Consider the following 21,414-nt stretch of genomic DNA (forward strand, 5'->3'; position numbering starts at 1 on the left):
ATCAGATCCCGGGAGCTCCACCAATGATAAAAGGGTTGGATTCCAAAAAATTCGTGCAAAAACCTTTTCCCTCGAGCGCAGCCCCAAAACCAATCCCCAAAAAATTTCGTATGCCCGAAATTCTCAAATATAATGGAACGACCGACCCCAACGAACACGTCACTTCTTATACGTGTGCCATCAAGGGCAATGATCTAGAAGACGATGAAATCGAATCTGTGTTGTTAAAAACATTCGGAGAGACCCTCTCGAAGGGAGCAATGATTTGGAACCACAACCTACCACCGAATTCCATCGACTCGTTTGCCATGTTAGAGGATTCTTTTGTAAAAGCACACCCCGGTGACATAAAAGTTGCAACAAGGAAATCAGACCTTTTCAAGGTAAGACAAAAGGATAACGAGATGCTGAGGGAGTTCGTATCCCGTTTTCAAATGGAACGGATGGATCTGCCACCAGTCACAGACGATTGGGCTGTTCAGGCTTTCACTCAAGGTTTAAACGAACGAAGTTCAACGGCTTCACGACGGTTGAAGCATAACCTGATCGAATACCCAGCCATCACGTGGGCCGACGTACACAATCGGTATCAATCAAAAATTAGGGTCGAAGATGATCAATTGGGGTCTGAACCCGCTGCTCGAAGGGATATTAATCGAGAACAAGGTCCGATCGGTGATCGATACCGACCGTATAACGGAAACCGCAGAATCAGTGAATCGTGACATAGCCCCGGGCAGAATAACAAAAGAAGTGATCCAGGTCAAAGGTCCGGGGGGCTGATGAACAGAAGTAGGTTCGACATGCCTGCCGAATCTAAGGAAGCACCTCGGTTATCGGAATATAACTTCAGCATCGATACATCCGTCATCGTGTCAGCTATCGGACGCATCAAGGACACTAAATGGCCTTGACCCATGCAGACCGATCCTGCCCAGAGGAATCCTAATCAAATTTGCGAATATCACGGCACCCATGGCCAATGAACGGAATATTGCAGGCAGCTAAGAGAGGAGGTAGCCCGGTTATTCAACAAAGGGCACCTTCGAGAATTTTTAAGCGATAGGGCGAAGAACCATTATAAAAATAGGGATTTCGGCAAGCAAAACGAACAAGAAGAACCATAACATGTCATTCACATGATCATCGGTGGCGATACCCTTCAGGGACCGATGCTTAAACGCACTAAGACATCGATTGCGAGGGAAAAACGATCTCGAACTCAAGATTACACACCCATAGGAACTTTGTCCTTCAATGATGAAGATGCAGAATGAGTCATACAACCTCATAACGATGCACTGGTAATATCCGTACCTATGAATAAAACAAAAGTTAAGCGTGTGTTGATTGATCCAGGTAGCTCGGCCAACATCATCATATTGAAGGTCGTAGAACAACTCGGCCTACAGGACCAGATGGTACCTGCAACCCTGGTTCTAAACGGATTCAATATGGCATGTGAAACCACCAAAGGCGAGATAATTCTACCGATAAACGTGGCCGGGACCATCCAGGAAACGAAGTTCCACGTGATCGAAGGCGATATGAGGTACAACGCCCTTTTTGGAAGGCCATGGATCCACAACATGAGAGCTGTACCGTCGACCCTACACCAGGTCCTTAAATTCCCAACGTCGAGGGGAGTTAAAATAGTGTACGGAGAACAACCGGCCGCAAGATAAATGTTTGCCGTCGAAGAAGCGAATCCAATATCCTCGCCTTCGCCAATACAGGGTTTGGGCTCAAAAGGGGAATGAGATACCAAATAGCAATCACAGACATCGGCTTTAACCCGACCAGATAATCAGAAGATCGAAGAAGATGATGATCAAAGGACCCTTCGATCCTTCATGGTTCCTGATGATTCCGGCGCTACCAAATCAACGATTGAGGAGTTGGAGCAAGTCACACTAATCGAGAACTGGCCCGAACGGAAGGTATACCTGGGAACGGGGTTGACCCCCGAGCTCAGGAAAAAACTTATTCAATTTCTTATCGATAACGTAGATTGTTTTGTCTGGTCCCATTTAGACATAACATGAATCTCATCGGATATAACGACGCATCGGCTAAGCTTGGACCTAGGTTCAGACCGGTGAAGAAAAAGATAAGACCCCAATCCGAGGTAAATCACACATTCATAAAAGACGAGGTAACCAAACTCCTCAAGATAGGGTCCATTCGGGAGGTGAAATTTCTCGAATGGTTAGCCAATATAGTTGTAGTGCCTAAAAAAGGGGACAAGTTTAGAATATGTATAGACTATAAGGATTTGAACAAAGCATGCCCCAAAGATTCCTTTCCGCTGCCCAACATCGATCGCATGATCGATGCCACGGCCGGCCACAAGATCCTTACTTTTCTCGATGCCTATTCCGGGTATAATCAAATCCAAATGAATTCAGAAGACCAGGAAAAGACTTCATTTGTCACCAAGTATGGAACATATTGTTATAATGTGATGCCATTCGGGCTAAAAAATGCAGGGGGTACTTACCAACGCCTAGTAAATAAAATGTTCGAGGAACAAATAAGTAAATTAATGGAAGTTTATATTGATGACATGCTAGTTTAGTCCCTGCGCGCAGAGGACCATTTGACCCATTTGCAGGAGACGTTCGAGATTTTAAGGAAATACAACATGAATCTCAACCCCGAGAAATGTGCTTTCGGGGTCGGTTCGGGCAAGTTCCTCGGCTTCATGGTATCAAATCGAGGGATCGAGATTAACCTCGATAAAATCAAGGCAATCGAAGACATCACCATCGTCGACAGTGTAAAAGCCGTGCATAGGTTAACGGGACGGATTGCAGTCTTAGGCCGATTCATTTCGAGGTCGTCAGATCGGAGTCATAAATTTTTCTCTCTCCTCAAAAAGAAGAATGATTTCACTTGGACCCCGAAATGCCAACAGGCGTTAGAGGAATTAAAATGATATCTATCAAGCCCACCACTGCTTCATACTCAAAAAACGGACGAAAAACTTTACTTGTACTTGGTAGTATCGGAAATCGCGGTAAGCGGTGTCCTAGTTCAAGAAGATCAAGGTACGCAATTTTCCGTTTATTATGTAAGTCGAAATTTAGGAGAAGCAGAAACTAGATACCCACACCTAAAAAAATTGGCACTTGCACTGATAAGCGACTCTAGAAAGTTAGGACCGTACTTTCAATGTCACCCCATATGTGTATTAACAACTAACCCACTTCGTAATATTTTACACAAGCCCGAATTATCGGGCCGATTGGCCAAATGGGCCGTCGAGCTCAGCGGGTACGATATCAAATATCAACCCCGTACGGCCATCAAGTCTCAAATTTTAGCAGACTTCGTGGCCGATTTCACGCCAGCCCTCGTACCCGAAGTTGAAAAAGAACTCTTGTTAAAATCGGGTACATCATTGGGGGTTTGGACCCTCTTCACAGACGGTGCTTCGAATGTGAAGGTGTCCGGGCTTGGCATTATGTTGAAACCCCCCACGGGTGGCATCATTAGGCAGTCTATCAAAACCTCTAGGTTAACTAATAATGAGGCCGAGTACGAGGCCATGATTGCAGGTCTCGAGCTGGCAAAAAGCGTGGGAGCAGAAATGATTGAAGCTAAATGTGACTCTTTACTGGTAGTAAACCAAGTAAACAAAACCTTCGAGGTTCGAGAAGGCAGAATACAGAGGTATTTGGACAAGTTACATGTAACTTTGCACCGTTTTAAGGAATGGACTTTGCAGCATGTGCCTCAAGAACAAAACGGTGAGGCCGATGCACTCGCAAATTTGGATCATCGGCCGAGGAAGATGAGATCGATTCGGGGACTGTCGTTCAACTCTCGAGGTTCGTAATCGAGGAGGGGCACGCCGAGATAAACTCCACAAGCTTAACCTGGGATTGGAGAAATAAGTATATTGAATATTTGGGAAACGGAAAATTCCCATCGAACCCTAAAGAGTCAAGGGCACTACGAACCAAAGCTGCTCGATTCACATTGGCTAAAGATGGAACATTGTACAGAAGGACGTTCGATGGACCATTGGCAGTATGCTTGGGACCAGGAGACACCGGTTATATTTTACGAGAGGTCTATGAAGGCACTTGTGGTAACCACTCCGGTGCCGAATCACTGATTCACAAAATCATTAGAGCAGGATATTACTGGGATAGCATGGAAAGGGGCACTAAGGAGTTTGTTCGGAGATGCGATAAATGTCAAAGGTTTGCACCAATGATCCATCAACCCGGGGAACAACTTCATTTAGTCATATCCCTATGGCCATTCATGAAATGGGGGATGGATATCGTCGGCCCCCTACCATCGGCCCCAGGTAAAGCTAAATTTATTTTATTTATGACTGACTATTTCTCTAAATAGGTTGAAGCACAGGCGTTCGAGAAAGTAAGAGAAAAAGAGGTTATAGATTTCATCTGGGATTACATCGTGTGTCGATTCGGGATACCCGCAGAAATAAGATGCGATAATGGTAAGCAATTTACCGGCAGTAAAGTAACAAAATTTCTCAAAGATCATAAAATAAAAAGGATATTATCGACACCATATCACCCCAGTGGGAAGGACAAGTCGAATCAACAAACAAGACTATCATCCAAAACTTGAAGAAAAGGTTGAACGAAGCCAAAGGGAAATGGAGAGAAATTCTGCTCGAAGTCCTATGGGCATATCGAACAACATCGAAGTCCAGTACAGGAGCAACTCCGTTTTCTTTAGTGTATAGATCCGAAGCCTTAATTCCAGTCAAAGTCGGAGAACCCAGCGCAAGGTTTCGACATGCATCGGTGGAATCAAACCATGAGGCAATGAACACTAGCCTCGAATTATTAGATGAAAAACGAGAAGCTACACTCGTTCGAATGGCTGCACAAAAACAACGAATCGAAAGGTACTACAATAGAAGAACCAACCTCCGCCATTTCAAAATCAGGAATTTAGTCCTAAGGAAGGTCACCATCAATACTCGAGATCCTAATGAAAGGAAGCTCGGCCCAAATTGGGAAGGACCCTATCAGGTCCTCGATATAGTCGGAAAAGGATCTTATAAACTCGGAACGATGGATGGCAAGCCATTATCGAACAACTGGAACATATCACTCCTCAAATGATATTATTGTTAAGGTATGATTCTCTTTTCCTTTCGCCCATATATACATATTCGAATCTAACCCGACGCAGGAGTTCGATCAAAGACATCGAGACCTCAGGTTTTAAAGTACGCATTGCACTCTTTCCCCCCTTAGATCGGCTTTTATCCCAAATGGGTTTTCCCGGCGAGGTTTTTAATGAGGCAACAACTATGTGCTACCTGAGGGCAATTCAACAGTATCCGAGGTTTGTTCATAATCAACCTCGAATACTGGGGGGGCATTAGCCCTCAAATATATATCAAGTTCTGAGGCAAGAAAGATATTTCGTAACAACAGGGTTCCAATAGGAAAAGTTGTAAGAGCCAAATGGTCAAAACGAACCATGCTCATGTAGTTAGCCCGAGCCCTGACGCAAAACATAAACACATGTATAATGACTTGCAAAGAAAAGTTATCTTCTATACCGATATCTTATATCCAAGCAAAACTCCTATATTTCGAGATTTATTATGCAAACAGGATCGAGTTCGAATCATTCACTCGACCATCACGCCTACGGGCTATATTACTTCGAGTTAGAATCATTCACTCGACCATTACGCCCACGGGCTACTTTTATTTCGAGTTCGAGCAAAGACTCACTCGACCATTACACCTATGGGCTACATTACTTCGAGTTCGAAGCACGCACTCGATCATTATGCCTACGAGCTACATTACTTCGAGTTCGAATCATTCACTCGATCATTACGCCTACGGGCTACTTTTATTTCGAGTTCGAGCAAGCACTCGACCATTACGCCTACGTGCTACATTACTTCGAGTTCGGATCATTCACTCGACTACTAAGCTTAAAGGCTACATCGCTTCAAGTTTGAGTAAGCGCTCACTCGGTTACAAAAGCTACGAAGTCCAAATTTGATCAAGTTGCCTAAATCCTTGTGAAAATATTCATAAGGCATAAATAAAATCTTCACAAGACAGGAAACAGAACAGAAGCAAGTCGGCAAAAAAGGGATATTATTATATACAAAATCGTTTACATAATTGATTACAACATAAAAATTGAGGACTAAGCTTCTTGGTTATCCCCAGGAACGGTCTCTTCCCTATCGGGCTCCCCCCATTCTCGGACCCGCTCTTACTCCCATCATCATCATCGTTATCATCATCAGAAACCAAGGCTTCAGTTTGGGCTTCGAGTTCTTTGGCCCTTTTAATCTCTTCAGCGAGGTCAAAACCTCGAGCATGGATATCCTCAAGGGTCTCCCTCCGAGATCGGCACGTAGCAAGTTCAGCGACCCAATATGCTCGAGTATCGGCGGTCTAGGGTGCCTCTCTTGCTTGGACCTGGGCAGCTTCAGCATCGGCCCGATAGACGGCCACGAGTGCATCCGCATCGGCTTTTGCCTTTTCGGCGTCAGATTCGGCCTTTGTAAGTTCAGAGGCCAACCGAGCCTCGAGCTCCTCTATTCTTCTCGTTTGGGCCAAGTTTTTCTCCTTCATTTTTTGAAGTTGGTTTTCGGCCGATGACAATTGGGCTCGAGCAGTTTCTTTCTCTGCAGCAAAGCGGTCCATTCCTTCTCTCCACTCCAAAGACTCCGCTTTTATCACATCGACTTCTTCACGAAGCTTTCTGATCATCTCAATTTTCTGTTGCAGCTGTGAGACCGAAAAATTAGCCATCGTTCCGGTATCGAGCCCATAGGATTTTAAAAGTATTATTACCTGCTCGGACAGATCGATCTGATCTTGGTAAGCCTTGGCCAACTCAGCTTGAAGGTCTTTTATTTCTTCCCTCCTTTGGCCTAAGAGGAGTTTTAGGGAGTTCCTCTCCTTCGTAACCCGTTGAAGCTCGGCCTCATATCGACGCAGCTCGGTTCGGGACCGAGAACATGATTCTCGATGAACTGCCGCTGCCTGCAAAGAAAGAAGAAACGAAGTTAGAGAAGAAAAGCAAACTTAAAAGTAACGCCATATAATTTAAGGCTTACCTGATTCAAAGCCTGCTGCACTCCGTGAAAAATATCCGATCCGTCACTCGTACCGATAGTGTCCTCGACACCGATAAACAGGTCACGAAAAGGATCCTCTCCATCATGAGGCCTATCTAATTCGAGGGGTCCCAAAACTTTGGCCTCCCGAATCGCCCCTACGGAAAAAGCAGGGAAGGTGGGCGAGTCTTCGATTGCTACTGCCCCAAGCGAATCACCCGGGGGATTCTCTTCGGTTCAAAAAGATTCGAAAAGAGTCCCTTCAGACATATCCCCCATCCGTTGGCTTCGATGGGAAGTGTCTTCGATTTCCAGCAACTCGGGGACTCTGCCCGAATCTCTCTCCGATATATCCTCAGTTCGAGGCGGAGCCTTATGAATCACCATCGATCCAGCCGTCTGTGGAACGTTGGTGGTCTTCTTTGTTCAGGCTGCCACCGCAGACCCATCGTTCTCTTCATCCCTTAGACGCAGAACTGATTCCACGGTCAAAGGAATGATATTCTTGTTCGGCTTACGAGCCGTCTTCTTCTTAGATTTTTGATCATCGAGGACGGGGGCTCTTTTCCACTTATTATCTTTCACTGGCTTTGGGACAGAGGCCGAAGCCTCTTCCTCGACGGATGAGGGCCTCAAAACCGCATCTTTGCCCACACCTGCATACGAATTTTTTTATTGAAGTGTGTGAAAGGTATTCGGATTACCAAAAGATGAGAAAAGAAATGAAAGAACAAAATAATAGGAGATAACAACAGAATTACACTTACGCTTCATGTTTCACTCCTCGGAAAAATGTATATTCTCGGTCGGAATCAGGTCCGAAGTCCTTACTCGAACGAACCTGCTCATCCAGCCTCGATCCTTATCCTCGTCTATACTCGAGAACAGAGCCTTGGTATCTCAACGTTGGAGTTTTATTAACTCTCCTCGAAAAAGGCGAGGACGGTATAATCAGATAAGATGATCGAGGGTGAAAGGCATCCCCTTGATTTTACTCATAAAATATCGGATCAAAATAACGATCCGCCAAAAGGAAGGATGTATCTGGCCTAGCGTTATTAGATATTTACAATAAAAGTCTATGATAACAAGGTCGAGGGCATCTAACGTGAAATAGTAAGTATAAACGCTTAAGAATCCTCTCACGTGAGTAGTAATGTCCTCTTCGGGAGACGTCACTACCACTTCTTTGTTCTCCCAGTTACAATCTTTTTTTATCCGCTCGATGTGCTCCCGGGTTATCGAACAAATATATCTCGATACGGGCTCACATCGGCCAGGAACCGGCGAACCTTTATCGAGTTTGAAATCGGAGGTAACAACACACGCCGCCGGAACACACTCCTCAGGACGTGGATCCACCGGTGTTTTGTCGGCGGCGGATTGGGAAGAAGAAGCTTTTTCCTTTTGGGGGGAGGTTTTTGATATCTTCACCATTTTGATTTTAAAGAAGGTGACAAAGATTTGGTAATTTAGAAGAAGAATTTTGCAAAGAAGAATCACAGATTTGCGAATGAGCTCAAAGAATACGAAAAAGAACTTAGGAAATTTGGAAGACTGAAGATGTAAAAGTGATAAATGATAAAAGGAAGGGCTATTTATAGGTTAAAGCAATGGCGGTTCAGAATCAGCGGTGGCCGACCACCATCTGACATGCATTAAATGCCTTGAAAGACTAAATCGACGGGACAACCATCATATGCGTCATGGTCGAGCCCAATGTAAACGTCAGCTTATAATCCGATCGAGCCGTTGAAAAATCATATCGTTTCTCACCACATCCTTCCCTAGAAATGAGGGGACTATCTGTATGCGGTCGAAATAGATTTCAACCTTCATACGATTGATCGAGGTCAAAACATAATGGATTGAAGTCAAAACATAATGGATCGAAATCAAAACATAATGGATCGAAATAGGGCTCTGTGATGGGTTCCGAAGATGGAACAAACAAGCTTCGAGCCCGAGGGATCGATCAACGTCGAGCTCGATATCATTATCAAGCTCGAATCCAAATCAAACTATGATGCAAAGAAAAGTTATCGAACTTGTGATTCAGAGACCGACCCACATCGACCCCGAATCAATTCAGGGATCCGAGTAAGAATCAAACTCAAGTCGAGATCGAGAGCTCGAGTCAAGATCAAGAGCTCGAGTCAAGATCAAAAACTCGAGTCAATATCGAGCTCATAGACAAGAGCCGTTGCAATCCCACTAGAGGAGAGAATCTTGGTAGGAATTGTGGAAAAACTGATTTATCATGGGTCTCTCACTATGTATTTTTAATTGTATCTAAAGTAAGATCTCCCTACTATAAAGGGTATGATTATCATTTCTGTAAGGCCTAAGTTTTTGCTTATATTATAATTCAAGCATCATATTCCCCTACAGTGAAGAATTATTTTTTCAAGCTTCATAAATTGATTCAACTTATTTAGTCCTAGCAATTATCTTCCTTGCAACCTTGTCTACTTTGCATTCTTATCAATCCATACTTATTTTTCTATTCATCCTTACGGTTTGTATTAAGTTATACCACATATCCTTAGAACTACGTACAAATTCAACGTTATCCATTTTTCGGATAAACAATATAATTGGTCATTGTTCGCGCTCTTCTAGAACGATAGCTAATCATACAATTTACATTAATTGAATTTCAACAATTTCGTCTCGTGAAAGAGGTGGTATTAATTACCCCTCCCCACCTACCCAGTCTTTTTTATTTGTGTAGTTCACAAGATTTTGACCCACCCATTAAAAAATAGAAGATTGAGCCTTGCAACTGTAAAAATCTTTTCATTTAACACTTGAACATGCAAACTAACTTTTGTACATACAAAAACTCCATCATTCCCTTTCTTTTCTTTTCTTTTTCTTTTCTCTCTTTCTAAATCTCTCTGCCTAAAGATCTTTTCTTCCTTTTTTTCCCCCAAAAGGGGCAGATGGGAGGAGATTCTCGTTCTGATAATCAAACGCCGTTTGATGAAAGGGATGATTAGCTTAGTGTTGGTTTCTGAAGAAGTTCACAATCTGGTTAAAGACAATATCTTTAGCAGTGATTCCAATAATGAAATCAGCATGAGCATAATCCTTGACATATTGAACATGCAACTTGTCAACATCGTGCAGTTTGAGATAATCGAGCAACGTCTCCACATCTTTAGAATCAGATAGTGCGTCTTGGCCTCCATAACTGATAAACAGGGGAAGGTCCCGAGGGATATTTGCCAAATTATACTGTGGAGGTTTAGCTTCACCATAATGCGCCAAATTGTAGTTGCTGCTCCCATAGTCATATTTCTTTAGAATACCATCTCTAACAGCTGCATTTAATTAATGATTGTTAAGATAAGTAGCAACATGATTAAGTAAATGGTTCAGCTTTATAATCATGTTTGATATGACGGAAGTCATTTTTTCATAAAAAATATCATTTGATGTTTGGTTGGTGAGTGAAAAAAAATATTTTCTAGAAAAGTTCTATATCAAATTAATAATAATATTAGTTATCTGTAGTAAATTAAAAATAATACGTCACTGAGGGAAATCATATACTCCCTTTTGATGATGAAAAATATTTTTCTAATTTTTTGACGAGTAAATATTAGAAAATACTTTTTTTCATAAAAAATAAATTTTGGCATACCAGATATACCAGGATCAAGGTGTTAGAACACACATAATTGAAGAGACTTACTTTGAGCCAAATGCACAAGGTTCTTAGTTGATGTGGGTTGAGGCTCGTTTTTCAAGAAAAGATCGACAGTGGAGGCATTTAGACAACAGTTCTTCCCTGTATCCATGTGGAAAGTTAAAAAATGTAGCAAATGCAAATGACTTTGTCAATTATTGAAGAATATGTCTAATTAATCAGATTTATTACCAGTAAGTGCAGTCATGAAGTCATAACAATCTACTCCAGGGTAAGCACACAAGGCCTTGACAAAATTAGACACAGGCTGACTGAAAAATAACAAATATTGTTATCAATTGAGAAGGAGGAGAAAATAAAAAATGACTACTAGCTGGCTAGTCATAAGTGATTTACCCGGTTGGATTAAATTCTGCAAGACCAAATATTGTAGTGATCTGTTGACATTGATACGCAAAATTAGTATCATCGAGTTTAATTGAATGAATTCCACTAAAGATAAATGCAATTAGAAAAGATGATTTAATTAATTTTGCTTTTACCTCGCCAACAAATGATCTGGCTGCAACGACCCCCAGTGCAGTGGTCATATGGCTCAAGTAAGCAATTGGACTGAGCAAAGCTGCTGATTTTATCTTGTCTATTTGTCTTCCTTCTGAGAATGACGCCAAAGCTATCAATGTTCCCTATAATTTTCATAATTCAACCATATTAGTTGTTTATAAATTATACTAGAAGTTGAAAGTATAATTCCTTTATGAAAGTCTTCGACATACCACTTTACGCAAGTCCCACGTGAAAATAATATACTAGAAATATTGGATACCATATATATTAAGAAAACACATCAAATTTTAGTGACGTGTTTTTAAAACACTGCAGGCATACGTTCAAAGTGGATAATTCACTAGTGAATTTAGTTGTTACATGAGTTCGTTCAGACTAGTTTCTGACTTTGTGTTCTAAACTTACCAATGAATGGCCCACGTAGTGAGTCTTCTGTCCAGTTTGTTTGAAAACAAGGTTAATGACAGTGGGCAAGTCATGGACCACAAGATCATCCCATGTCCAATTCCAGTAGTCCTGTATACCACAATCTTGATAAATAAGATATTTTAAAGATTAAAAATTATTTTAACAAGCCTAATATATATATATATACCTCTTTTCATTGGAAATGACAACACAAAACCATAAAATTAATTTGAAGGATTAAAACGTGTTATTGCTTAACGTGGAATTGAAAGAAATACCGGATTATTAGGATCAAGAGACACATGACGACGACTGAATCTAGTTCCTCTGGTGTTGGCAATCCAAACATCAAAACCGCTGTCTGCTAAAATCATTGCTAGTGATTGTTCTGGTGAATTTAGTAGCCACGTTACTCCATCCTGCAAAACGATGTCCAAAATTTTGTTTGCTTCACCTACAACTAACATTTTAGTTTGAAATATTAACCGTACGTGTCCAACTTTTGTACTATTCGGTTTCGAACAGTAAAATCTGTCGTATTTACCCAGAGATAAACTTTGCGTCTTTAAGGTATGGCTTACCCATTATAGCTATTTCATTAAGTATCCGTTATCTTTTATCTAACATATATATCAGATAACTTTGTCCATTAAAATTTAGTCAAATAAGAAAATATTATAATTTTTTTTTAGGTTTCTGTTAGGATTTAAACCCTAGTCTCTTATGATTTTTACATATTTAAATAACTGATTGGCTACACCTTTAAATAAAGAGTCACATGCATTTTTACATAGTTATTTCTGCATATTTTTACAAAATTGTTTGTGCAATGCAATTTATGTGATGTGCCTATGCGGATAAGCATATAAATCAATGTTTTGTAAGTTACCTTCCCGTGAGCAGGTACGCAAAAGGCCAATAAGCCAGGCCATATCTGAGTATATCAGCTTAATTTGACTAAATTCTATGGGATTGGGTCCAAGACAAAATGAGGAATTTTGTGCCCTCATCATTACGTGGCAAAGCTTAAGGTACATACGTACGGCTAGCTACTAGTACCTACTTAACAAGAAGATCTTAATTTTGGGATAAGAATGGAGGGAGCTCCAAACTGAGCTTTCATTTCTGCAGGTTGACATCATTAATTCTGTTATGTTCTAATAGTGATATACATTATACAAGAAAGAGGGTTCATCTTTCCCTCTTCTTATTTAAAGAGTAATGGATAGTAATAATATTGTTCTTATATTATCACAACGAATTTCTAGTAGATATTTGCTAAGCTGGCCAAATTGTACCTAAGAAAATTGTACATCTAGTGAGTTAATGATAGATGACGAGGAAATACGCGCAGTATTACTGTTTTGTGTCAAAATCCTTTAGGTTTCACACCTCAAATCCTCTCTCACTAAGGGGTCGTTTGGCGGGAGGCGTTAGAAAAAATAATGCAAGTATTAGCTCTATGCATTACTAATATCTTGTTTGGTATATTTTTTCAATATGTGTATAACTAATACTTGTATTAATTAGTTATACATCATACTTGGTATTATCCTATGTATAGGTAATGTATAGAAAACCATGACATTAGTATAGTTAAAGACAAAATTATCCTTAAAGTCCCTTAAAGCTTGAGAATATGGAGGGCATTTTTGTAAACAACTATTTTTCTTACAAATTATGCAATGCATTATAATTTTAATACACCACACCAAACAATAGATAGAAAATAATATCTGCATAACTAATGCTTGCATTACTAACTCATGCATTACTAATTTATGTATTACTAATACACCTTATTCCGCACTATTCTTATACACCCTACCAAACGATCCCTAAGAGATTATGATAAGCCTTTCTTTAAGCTATATTTAAGCAAATATTTTATTGCAGTATTTCTGCCGGGGAAACAGGGATACAACAGCCACAAATCTACATTAAATAAACTAAATAGGGAATAGGAATTACTCACAAAACTTTCAGTCAGATCACTCACAAAACTTCAAAAACAACCCAAAATTATATTCATGTCCAAACACAACTCTAATTTTCAAATACCATTTTCACTTGAAATTTTTTTTTTTTATTTTTTTTTTAGAATTTTACAATTCTTATGTCCAAACGCCCACTAAGTTACCCCCTCTATTTCAAAAAAGATTGGCACTATTTCTTAATTAGTCTGTTTAAAAAAGATTGACACATTTAAATATTTTCTTAATAGGAAGCATATATAACCACACAAATATTATGTCATGTTTGACCACAAGTTTCAAAAGTTTTACCGCCACACAAATGTTATGGCTTATTTAAGAACACCTATCTCAAAAATCTTATCTTGTTTGTTAAAGTTTATGTAAGTCAAACTAAGATAATCTTTTTAAAACGGAGGAATTAAGTTCCAACGTGCTTACCACCAATACCCCATGCTGCAATAAAACTGGCTGCCTGTTCTTCGCCTTCTGCCCACCACCACCTACGCGCCCTTCCGGAATTCTTTGCACACTTAATATGTAGCCATCATCAGTAGTAACCTGAAAAATCCCAAATTGAAGAAACACATTTAAAATCCATTGCTTAATCTGGTGGACAATGTCATTTTGATGTGGCCATTGACGCCAAAAACAGATTAGATCAGAGCCTGAAATCAATTGGCAATTAATTACCTCATATTCCTGGCATTTATAACCATGAATAATCACAAAAGTGGCGCACATACCACTTGGTACTGCAGCATTCACGCCATTATCATCAGTAAAAAAGACAAAAGGACCTCTCGTGCTGGACCCAAATGTTTGATGAGACTCAAACACTAAGATTATTAATGTCACAAATCCTAAAACGTCTAAATTCGACAATCTGTGGAGCGCCATTTTACTGTTGCTAGTAAAATTATCAGGTATTATAAGTGTGTGAAATTGAGATGCTTTGAAAGTAAGAATAATAATTTATAGACGGAAAGAAACAGAGCAATTAGCAATGCGCCAAAAACTGGGAATTGTTAATAGGAGAAGGTACGTGGGAAAACGATTTCTTCTTTGTTCTCTTGATTTGTCAACTGACTAACTGGACAAACTTGTTTCTGATTTCTTGATTTTCGAAAAGGTGTGGTGAATTTGTCACTTTGCTTCTCTCCCGCTAGTTCTTTTACCAGTTTCTAGTGGGAACTGTGAATTTGGAGGGAATGGGTGTTGGAGCCCACCAAATTCTGGATTTTTTATGCGTTGCTTATCTCCTTTTTTGATCAACGTAACTGATCAGTATTAACATGCAGGCCAAGTAATGTAGAACGTCAGTCAGGAATGGGGTGCTTTCTTGATGTTGAAGGTCAACGAATTACTGTTAACAATTTTGAATCGAACTAATTTCACTAGTGTAATTTGCTCAATTTATGTAGAGATTAACTGGGTTTACAGTTGGCAGAATTTACATATCATACCGAGAATATGGGGCACATGTTACTTTTCTACTTAGATCCTTGTATAACGCCATATATATAGTAGGGCTATACAGTGGGCAGATTATGTATTTGTTGATGTTTAGATATGTGCGCAAATCCAGCTAAATCTCAAGACTGGTATATGTATTGCAACTTGTAAGGTTTTCCACTTGTTTAGAAGATGCACCTGAATATATCATCTCATCTTGTAATAACCGTTTAACGTGACTTTGTGATCTTACAGCTTTGACTAGTTCGACGTAGTTAGTCCTTGAACTGAACCATCTTTTATCTATAATGATAGTAGACTAAATATCTTCTGATTCTTCTCGCTAACTACACATAAATACCAGGCATGGCATTTTCTATTTGTTAACATTCTCTTCCAATCATCTAAGTTCATCAACTAATTAGGCATTCTTTCAGTTGAAATTGGATTATGCTAGCCAAACACCTCGCACGCGTTTCTGTAAATTATTAGAAAAGGGCAGCTCACTGCACTAAGCTCCCACTATGTACGGGGTCCGGGGAAAGGTCGGACCACAGGTCTATTGTACGCAGCCTTACTCTGCATTTCTGTAAATTACTAGAAGACTAACAAAAAATGGTTTAAGACGGACATTTTTTTTGGCAAATTATACTACTAGGCATGCTGCCTAGTAGTTATTATATTAATAATAAAAGAAAAAATCACAAAGGAATAGTACAAGTAAGGAGGGCAAAAACGACAATAGTATTGCCTCTATGCCTTGGCTATATAATCATCCCTCTGCGCCTCTATTGCCTTATGATGACAACCTTATTTTAGGCGCAGGCATAGTCTCACGAGGGCGAATGATCTCATAGCCGTTAAGGTAATTTCCAAAGGCGTAGGAATAAGCAAACACATAATGTGTTAGACGGACATTTTTGTTATGTTATCTGCATGACTTTTTTTTCTTTTTTTCAGTTGGACCTTTGCACAATAACTTAGCATCAATTGCCTATTATTATACAAATAAACGACTAATTAAATCATAAATGCAAATTGTTGTCCCAAAATATTGTGATTGCTTTTGAAGATAGTGACCAAATGGGAGGGACTGGATTTGGACGTTCCTTTGGTTTACCAATTACCTACTAGAAAACGATAGAAAATAGGGTTTAAGTATTATGCGTTGATGGTAAATAAGGTCATTTTTTAGGTAAATCTTCATGAAAATTTATTAACGTGTAATCTAGTAAAATGGTAACATGTTATCACAAGTTTAACTACACTGATAGTGATAAAAATCTTTCGTTGTTGTAAGTGTATATAATAAAATATTTGGCTGTTGCTTGGCTTCTACTGTCAAGTTGTGAAGGCAGCCCATACTATACGAAATAACAAGGGATATATAAAACTCATTGAAAGGGTGACGCAATTAATACCAATGCTAGCTGAACTTTTTTATTAGATGGAACAAAAAATATATCACAAGAAAGAAAAAGGAAACGGAGTTCGGATTATGTTGCAATCGGCAAATGTCCATACGTCAAAGCAATTGTACCAGGAGCCATAATACATGGAATCCGTTAGATATGGACTCATGATTATGTAACTTTTAGGACACAATTCACATTACGAGAAGTTCCCAAGATTAAAACCCAGTACACATAAGACACAATTACAATAGTAACAATAATAGTAATGAAAATACTAGGAAAATGATGGGAAAAAATCATATGAAACTTTTGGATGTTTTTACTCTGATCAAATACCCTGTTTTGCTCAACAAAACGAAGTGCCCGAATTCAACGGGGATATTAAATTATAAGGACCATGTTAAACCGAGTAAATATTGTCCGATTTCTGATTTTCTCAATTTTATTTAAATTAATGGTTCCAGGTCAGGCTCGGACCCTACCAAGCAAGGAAGTTTTGATGGTCAGAAATTAAGGCAATGAGGTAAGAAATTCTTTCGGGCAACCACCCCCCCCCCCCCCCCCCCCAAAAAAAAAAAAACACACAAAAGGAGAAACATGGCATAGTTTAAATAGGTAGTTTCAAAAGAAATGATAGTGGAATGGTACATTTCAACAGGTTACGTCCCACCTCCAGTGCCATGGCAGAAAGAATTGCCTTCTCCCGTAGCAGCAAATGAGAAATGTCAATCAGATAACAGAGGACTGGAAAACATATACGTATAAGGACAACGCCCAGGTTAATTAATTAACAAAGCTGTTCTCTATAGCTTTATACAGTACTTACATATAGTAGCAATATATGTTTGTGTCAATGCACGCCTGATCTCACGGACTTCAAGTTTGGTTGACCACTGATGGTCAAATTGCACATCTTAAAAGTCAAAATGTACAGAACTCCAGATGCACTTGCACATACATACATAGAGAACTTATGAGAGCCAGGTTGTAGTTATTAGCTGATGCTATGCGTTGGAGGACTCATACTCTTCCTCCTTTCCCTAAAGCTGCCACTTCGCAACCTAGGAAGACAACATTGTGCTGACCTCGGTGAGTTGGCCTCAGTTTTTAGCTCCCCATTAGGGGTTCTCTTGCCACTAGACACCGGCGCATATGGTGTGCTAGATGTGGATTTGGATGGTAGCTGTAGATCAGCAGCAAGTCCATTTTGGTTGCCTTCAGCATCTTGTTCATTGGGATTCCGGTTTCTTGAGCTTTCTTTGAAAAGCTCAAGTAGATTCTTCCTCTTATGTTTTGGAGAAGATTGCGGTAAAGAAGCAGGAGGTCTTTCTACAAAAGGGGTTCTATTACCAGCCAAAACACCTCGATGCACAGGCGTATTTCCACGTGAAGGAGTGTTTCCAAGTGATGGTGTAAAATCTGCATTTAAGTCAAGAGAGACTATAAGATTAGAAGCGTGAATAGAAAGTGGCTGCTAAGCAACAAGAACAACTGTTCCGAACACTTCAATCCCTATCTTTGGTGCTGAGATTCCAATTCTTGCTGAGAAGCATGTTGCTATCTTCGCAATAACTATTTAGTTGGTGAGCACTTTCCTTAAACAAAAAACTCATGTAGCTTCATAGTACTAGATTTTCAAGATTGGATCTTCTCCAATTGACTTGTCAGTCATTACTGGTGATTTAACTTCAACGCAATGTTAAATAGGGAATTTTCTAGTTTATGAATATAGAAACACAAAAAAAAGATGGAGGGAGATTATGGACAATCATCAGATATTGGAGGTTCCTCTTACCTCCCTTCACGCTAAAGAAGTCGTCGTCGCAATCTGACTCCAACCAGGCCTGGGAATCATAGAAGGCCTCCTCTTTGCTACCTAAAACAAAGGAATGCCGCAGGCTATCAGATAAGATGAAATGTATACAGATTACAAATTATAATGACAATGCACAATTACTTGATCACGATATATCCATAAACACCCCTGGCATATAAAAATATTGAAAGCTTTTTGAGAATACTAGAGAAACAAAAGAAGAAAACTGAAAGAAAGCACATATTATGTCCTTTTGATCATTCATTATTCCACCACAATCCCAAAACATCACATTCAAAATAAATCCATCCATTTCAAACAAATAAGAAACCGGAATTAGTTAGGAACTTCTATTAGCAAACTAGCAGGCATTATATCTTCACTGTGAAAAATTGCACAAAAGTTTGTTTGCATAGATACACAAAAACAAAACTTAATTTACAGTAGAGAGTGCTCATATCAGACAAGTATTGAAAACACAAGGCAATGCACTGGGATGCTTGAAAGTAGTCAACGTAGGACCCCAACTAAGATAATAAACTCGCATGACTAGAAGGGAATTACATGTAAGGCCACTGGCAATATGCAACTAATTTTTAGAGGACTATCCTTCAGCTACTAAACAAGAAAAAGTCTGAAATAAACACAATTTGACATGTTAATCTCAACAGTGAGGTTAGCACAATGATAATATCAGATATGCAAACTCATTGTTCCTGTACCTTGGTTATTCTTTATTGACGACAAGCTCATCTTCATCAAGTATAAGGAATATTGAAAATGACTCTGCAATTGAATTATTCATATTAAGTTACGGGATGTTTTTGTTTTCCTTATATTAGTTAGGTGAGGTTTTAAGTTGTTCTATGAGAGGTTGTCTCCAGCAAAATAAAAAATAGTAGTAGTGCCATGACTACATGTGCTGCAGATGGCCCCATCAATAAAAGAATTTTGCCAATGCACAAGATTTTAACAATAACTCGTTAGTCAATCTTTCCTAATTGCAAAAATAGAATGGACAGCTAATAACAAAAGAAAAAGGGGAAAGCAAACATAACTTATTAAAATTGTAATTTTCAAGCCACAAACTTTAACTGCTTTTTTATAAAAACAGTTAAATCTCGGTTTCATTAGCGACTAATTTGAAACATAATCATGAGCATCATGTCAATCAGATCGGTGTTATCAAAGGCGAAAAAAGCAAAAAAGCTATAAGGTATGTTGAGGCTTTATCAGCAACCCGCAAATAAAGCATGGGTATTAATATAAAAAAACGCGCAACTGAAAAAAGTAAAAATATGTATATACAGTCCAATGCCAATATTTATAAGCATGAATAAATGAAAAAAATTATGATAAAATGAAATATCAATGGTTTAGTGTCGCCTTGTCAAGATTACAAGGAAAAGTATGACTTGAGTCTTGATGCTACACTAAGCGTCAGCAAAATAAGGCAAAGAGCTTAACATGATCCTCGAATTAAGTGCGCCTTTGACAACTGAATCAGGTTAAATAGAACACCTCTATAATTTTCTCAAACATAGAAAAACCAGACTAACAATTATATAACAAACTTAAGAAACTAGCGTAAACACCAGACTTACTGAAAACTTAAAACTTGAAAAAATTGTTGAGCTCAGCAGGAAAAGAAGCAATATCACCCTTGTTTTTTTTTTTTTTTTTTTACAGAAAAACCACAAAAAGCGGTTAACAGAAAGTGAATCAACGTCAAAGAACAGAACATGCTTAAACTAGAAGACCGCGCATACAACACCGAAAAAAAGCCCAAAAATTATTGCGATAAAAAACGAAAGGGTAAAGCAAGAAGATCGTACCATAGTCGCTAAAACTGGTTACTGGCACGACTGGCGAACGTTGAGGTTTGAGTTGAGGATCAGGGAGTTTGATATCACCATTATCAAGAGGTTTATCTTTGAGGGGTGATGGACTGACAAGCTTGTCATTTTTAGAGGCAAAAACAAGACGGAACTTCATCGCTGATTTTGGATCTTTATGCACTGAAGCACATGAACCCATTTCTAACACCAAACACCCTTTAATTCATCACCAATACTTTTCCTGAGAGGGGAAAATACAGAGAGTGAAGTAAAAGTGAGAGAATTAGAAGGGACAAATTGGGGGAGAGAAGAGCAAAGGGCGTGGTGTGGTGCCTTAGCGTTACGCTTTGACAAAGAATGGACAATTGTTGAAATCCCCAATGAGCAAAATATCATATGCCAATTGTGGGGGCTTTGAATACCCAAGTTATCGTAATTTGTAATAGGCTCTAGGAGGAGGACTCTGAAGTGTGGGTCCTACTTTAAAAAGTTTTGTATTATTGAAAATAAAATAATTTAATTAGATTTGGCTTTTCTTACGAGTTATAAGTCATAACGTGTTCCCAAGAAATATTTTTATTTAAACTGAAATATAGAGTATTTACTTTTATAAAAATAAAAATAAAAATAGGGTCGTGGTAGGTTAAAGGAAAACAAAATAAAGAATGATTTGATATGAATAGAATAAAATAATTTTATTAACCAACTAGTGCCCATATTCAATAAAAAAAAGATAATTGTAATTTGTGGATATAAGATACTCCTTCCGTTTCAATTTATGTTAATTTATTTCTTTTTCAGTTCATATAAAAAATAATTTATTTCTATATTTGAAAATAAAATAATTTATAAACATACAAAATATATGTGTTCCATTTTATATCATAAGTTCAAAAGTATTTTTTTTCTTTCTTAAACTCTGTATTCACTTAAATAAGTTTGCATAAATTAAAACGGATGAAGTAATACTCCCTTCGATCCACAATAAGTGATCAATTTGTCTTTTTTATTTTGGTCCAAAATAAGTGTCCATTTATATAATCAAGAAAAAAATTAATTTATTTTTTCAAAATTACTCTTATGTACGTATCCTTAAAAAATCTTATACTCCTCACATTAACTATAATGTAATATTTAATTAAATATAGTTTAGTCACACTAACTATTTTTATTTAGAATTTTATATTTTTTTAATAA

At 38.7% G+C, this 21,414-nt stretch overlaps 2 protein-coding genes across 2 annotated transcripts; both read right to left on the bottom strand.

Moving 5' to 3' along the window:
• Positions 1-9,845: 9,845 nt before the first annotated feature.
• LOC107772428 (triacylglycerol lipase 2-like) lies at positions 9,846-15,202 on the bottom strand. The gene is made up of 9 exons (XM_016591940.2): positions 14,387-15,202; positions 14,135-14,254; positions 11,999-12,139; positions 11,718-11,828; positions 11,288-11,431; positions 11,142-11,182; positions 10,977-11,056; positions 10,791-10,886; positions 9,846-10,416 (listed from the first exon to the last, which is right to left on the bottom strand). The coding sequence occupies exons 1-9, from the start codon at positions 14,591-14,593 to the stop codon at positions 10,094-10,096; spliced, it is 1,263 nt and encodes a 420-aa protein (XP_016447426.2). The 5' UTR covers positions 14,594-15,202; the 3' UTR covers positions 9,846-10,093.
• A 2,121-nt stretch (positions 15,203-17,323) lies between these two features.
• LOC107772427 (uncharacterized protein At3g27210-like) lies at positions 17,324-20,626 on the bottom strand. Its single transcript, XM_016591939.2, has 3 exons — positions 20,215-20,626; positions 18,359-18,439; positions 17,324-17,982 (listed from the first exon to the last, which is right to left on the bottom strand). The coding sequence occupies exons 1-3, from the start codon at positions 20,414-20,416 to the stop codon at positions 17,558-17,560; spliced, it is 708 nt and encodes a 235-aa protein (XP_016447425.1). The 5' UTR covers positions 20,417-20,626; the 3' UTR covers positions 17,324-17,557.
• Positions 20,627-21,414: the final 788 nt, after the last annotated feature.

This window comes from Nicotiana tabacum, chromosome 17 (genome assembly GCF_000715075.1).
Source record: "Nicotiana tabacum cultivar K326 chromosome 17, ASM71507v2, whole genome shotgun sequence".
Classification (NCBI taxonomy): domain Eukaryota; kingdom Viridiplantae; phylum Streptophyta; class Magnoliopsida; order Solanales; family Solanaceae; genus Nicotiana; species Nicotiana tabacum.